The 3,790-nt window shown below is 36.4% G+C and overlaps 1 protein-coding gene across 1 annotated transcript in view; it reads right to left on the reverse strand.

Annotated features, from left to right (window-relative positions):
• Nucleotides 1–567: 567 nt before the first annotated feature.
• LOC107672058 (V-type proton ATPase subunit S1-like) overlaps nucleotides 568–3,790 on the reverse strand; it is a 9,312-nt gene continuing 6,089 nt past the window's right edge. Inside the window, exon 7 of the mRNA XM_016465150.1 lies at nucleotides 568–1,344. Coding sequence (XP_016320636.1) covers nucleotides 1,108–1,344 — 237 coding nt within the window. The 3' untranslated portion in view covers nucleotides 568–1,107. The remainder of the gene's footprint in view (nucleotides 1,345–3,790) is intronic.

Here is a 3,790-nt window from a genome sequence, read left to right on the forward strand (position 1 = left end):
CAGGTTATTGTGATAATGAGTTACTGATGTTATAATTGTAGATATAGAGGTATACTGATTATGATACTGAGGGTATTAAACACTTACATGAATAATTGTACAGCATTCCTTCAGCATTACCTCACTATAGTTATACTGTCTGTACTATAAATTCTCAAGGGGTGCTAAATTCATCTATTAGTCCTAATATATTCCACCTGAAAAGGGACGGCATATAGATCTAGCAATTATGAGATCATATAAAAACATTTCTGTGCAATATTTCAGTTTCCGAAGCTTAAAAAATTATTTTTGTTGCCATACGCTTTACGCACTTAATATTTATAGATTTGAAGGTGCTTAATACTGGAAATTTGTTAATTACTAAAACAGCAGTTGAATCTAGATCTATATGAATATCTAGCTGATCGTTTAAAGCCAATGAGTATATTTATGGAGTTCTTGAATCTACGTTGTATAGTCCTGGAATAGTATTAAGCACTGTACATTTATGGTTTGTTTTGTATGTTTCGTATTCACATTATTACTGTCAGTTACCCATCGAGGCCGACAAACAGATTTGCACCACTTTGGCAGTCATAAAACAGTTCTTGTAATTGGCAGATCAGTCTACGGACTCCATTTCTGATGCATGAGATGGTGATTTATGAAGTACTGTAAATAAAAAACCCAGAAGACTTCCATATCAAACCACAGTCATTTCTGTTTCACAGTCTTTTCTCTTCTGCCACCGCCGCATTGTCAATTTGTATATTTCTAACCACAGTACTTGTATCCAGTCAGAGAAGTGCTTTGAAAAGTCCGCCAGAATGGTGGTCTATTAAAAGGCAATCTTCACATTTTTTGTCCCCATTTCATAGGCTTCCCAGTCCTGGTCCTGGAAAGCAGTGATCTGTCCAGGTTTTGGCTCCAGCCTGGGTTTTAACACCTGATTGATCAGGTAATCTCATCCTCTGACTGTAAGAAGTTAGGTTAAGACAATGATAAGTAGAGGATTTAGTGCCAGGCAGGAGGAAGACCAAGAGGACAACGCAGCCATCCAGAATCGGAACTAGCAATCCTTTCCACACTGGTCTTTTGCTGGTTTTACAGCACCGTCGTCGCTTCTCACACGCTGTTCTTGTCTGGGAGCTCGGCCTCGGGGGTGCGGGGGAAGTAGACGGTGGTCTTGTGCTCTTCGTAACGGTCAATGTGCTTGAGGTGGACGACCATGTGCAGGGCGTAGGCCAACACCAGCAGCAGAATCAGAGAGGTGATCAGGCCCATCAAGATTGCTGGAGTGAAGAAGGTTGCACAGTCGCTTGCTGAAGCAAACTTGTTGGACTGGACATTAAAGGCCTGGATCTGGGGGGGAAAAGTATAAAATAAATGTTTTCTGTCTGAGATAGTTAAAGATAACAAATACATTTTTTTTTATTAATTTCTGTTGCCAGTAAAGCATGGCACTGATGGAACTAATAAAGTATGTAAGTCAATGTAAGTCACTTTAGATAAAAGTGTCTGCCAAATGCATAATGCGTTTCAGGATAAAAAACCAGCCGGCCAATATAAATGACAATTATGCTTTATAAATTGAGAGAAGAAGAAATCGTGATCATGATTAAAATACGTTAAAATACGAGTTATGTGCAGCCCTATCTGAATTAAACCAACACTGAACTGACTTGATCTGAATATTGACACTATTGTTTTTAGAGCTGCTTTACAGAAGAATCTAAAATGTTTCCATAATTAATTCAGCTATTTTTTGACATGCTGTACCGTATAAAGTGCTATAATAGAAATAAGGTGACTTGACTTGATAATTGTAAATAAATGTACATTTTATTGGGTACCTGAACATGAACTAGCCCTGTGTTTATGTACAGTGCCGTGAAAAGGTTATTTTAAATTTTTTTTGCATATGTGTCACACTTAAAAGATTCAGATCATCAAACAAATTTTAATATTACACAAAGATAATGCAAGTAAATACAAAATGCCGTTTTTAATTTATTAAAGGAAAAAAGCTGTCCAAATCTACCTGGCACTACGTGAAAAATGAATTGCCCCCTCCTGTTAAATCATGAAAGAACTGTGATTAACCACATTATTTTAGAAAGCTGAGTTAAATTTCATTAGTCACACCCAGACCTGATTACTGCCAGACCTGATGAATCAAGAAATCACTTAAATAGAACCTGTCTGACAAAGTGAAGCATGCTTAAAGAGCAACACATCATGCCGCGATCTAAAGAAATTCAATAATAGATGAGAAACAAAATAGTTGACATGTATCAGTCTGGAAAGGGTTATAAAGCCATTTATAAGGCTTTGTGACTCCAGCGAACCACGGTCAGAGCCATTATCCACAAATTGAGAAAACTTGGAACAGTGGTGAACCTTCCCAGGAGTGGCCGGGCCTACCAAAATTACTCCAAGAGCACAACGGCGACTCATCCAGGAGGTCATAAAAGAACCCAGAACAACATCTAAAGAACTGCAGGCCTCACTTGCCTCAATTAAGGTCAGTGTTCATGATTCAAAATCTTTAGCTCATCTCTCAAACGTAAGTATTTATGCCAGTGAACATATCAGTGCCATCAGAATGAAAAGTCATTGTTCACAAACAAGATAGTCAAAATGCTAAGTCATGTTGTCAATATAACAGTGTGCTCTGTTAGTATTACCTGATATAAACTATGGCAACAGTTTGGATGACAGTTACTGTATTGAAATGCAGAAGACTGCACTTCTTATGCATGTCATATATCCATTTCGCAAATTTACACACTACTGTATGTAAGTAGTGTATTGATTGAAAGAGACTGGATAGGATTCACAGTTACCCTTTTTACTAGTAAAAAAACTAAGCACACATTACAATGTTATTGTGATATAGAAAAGAAAAAGAAATATGGGCACAAAGGCGAAAATACAAAATTACAAAGGCAAACACAGGAAACCCACCTCAGCCATTGTAATGCCATGATTGACAACATGGTCCACAGTGGCCCTTATTTCATCTGATATGCGCCTATGTCCTTGGTCTCTTCTGCCTTTTCCTCTGTTTTGCCTCTGTACCCTTCCACCATGCATCCTTACTCCTATTCCTCCTCTCAGCTGTTGATCCTGATCATTTCCTGGATGTTCATCGAATGTCAGAATTTGTAACTAGTGTGGTGTCCTCTGTCTATGCTTTCCAATTGAAGGTTCATGAGATGCACCTTTGAGCTATTTCAGAGAACTGGTTTATTATTGGCATGATCTACATTTCTCTTCATTAATGAAAGTCAAGATTCACCTCCACAATTCATGGCAAATTTACAAAAAGTCTAATAAAAATGTGTAGAAAATATGCTTTGACAGTTAATGACAACTAGATCAACCATTTTGCATTTAATTACTTATACGATGAACTAATGACTAGATGTCTTGGGGGTAAAACTATTGCACAGAGAACCATTTAATACATTTTGAGCAACATGACATTAGCAACTAATAATGTAAGAAACCGCAGACAAATGCACATAATCAATTGCATGAATGTACCAAAGCAATCGCAACTTGAAAAACTGTAAATTAAATCATTATTTCAAAACTGCATTTTGTATTTACTCGGGTTATCTTTGTGTAATATTACAATTTGTTTGATGATCTGAATCATTCAAGTGTGACAAATATGCAAAAAATGTGAAAAAATTAAATAAAAAAAAAAACAGGAAGGGGGCAAAAAAGAAATGTCTTGAAAGATATATTTATTTTTGAATATAGTTTATAAGATATAATTGTGAAATATAGTTTATAATAT

This window comes from Sinocyclocheilus anshuiensis, unplaced genomic scaffold (genome assembly GCF_001515605.1).
Source record: "Sinocyclocheilus anshuiensis isolate Anshui unplaced genomic scaffold, SAMN03320099.WGS_v1.1 scaffold1053, whole genome shotgun sequence".
Classification (NCBI taxonomy): Eukaryota; Metazoa; Chordata; class Actinopteri; order Cypriniformes; family Cyprinidae; genus Sinocyclocheilus; species Sinocyclocheilus anshuiensis.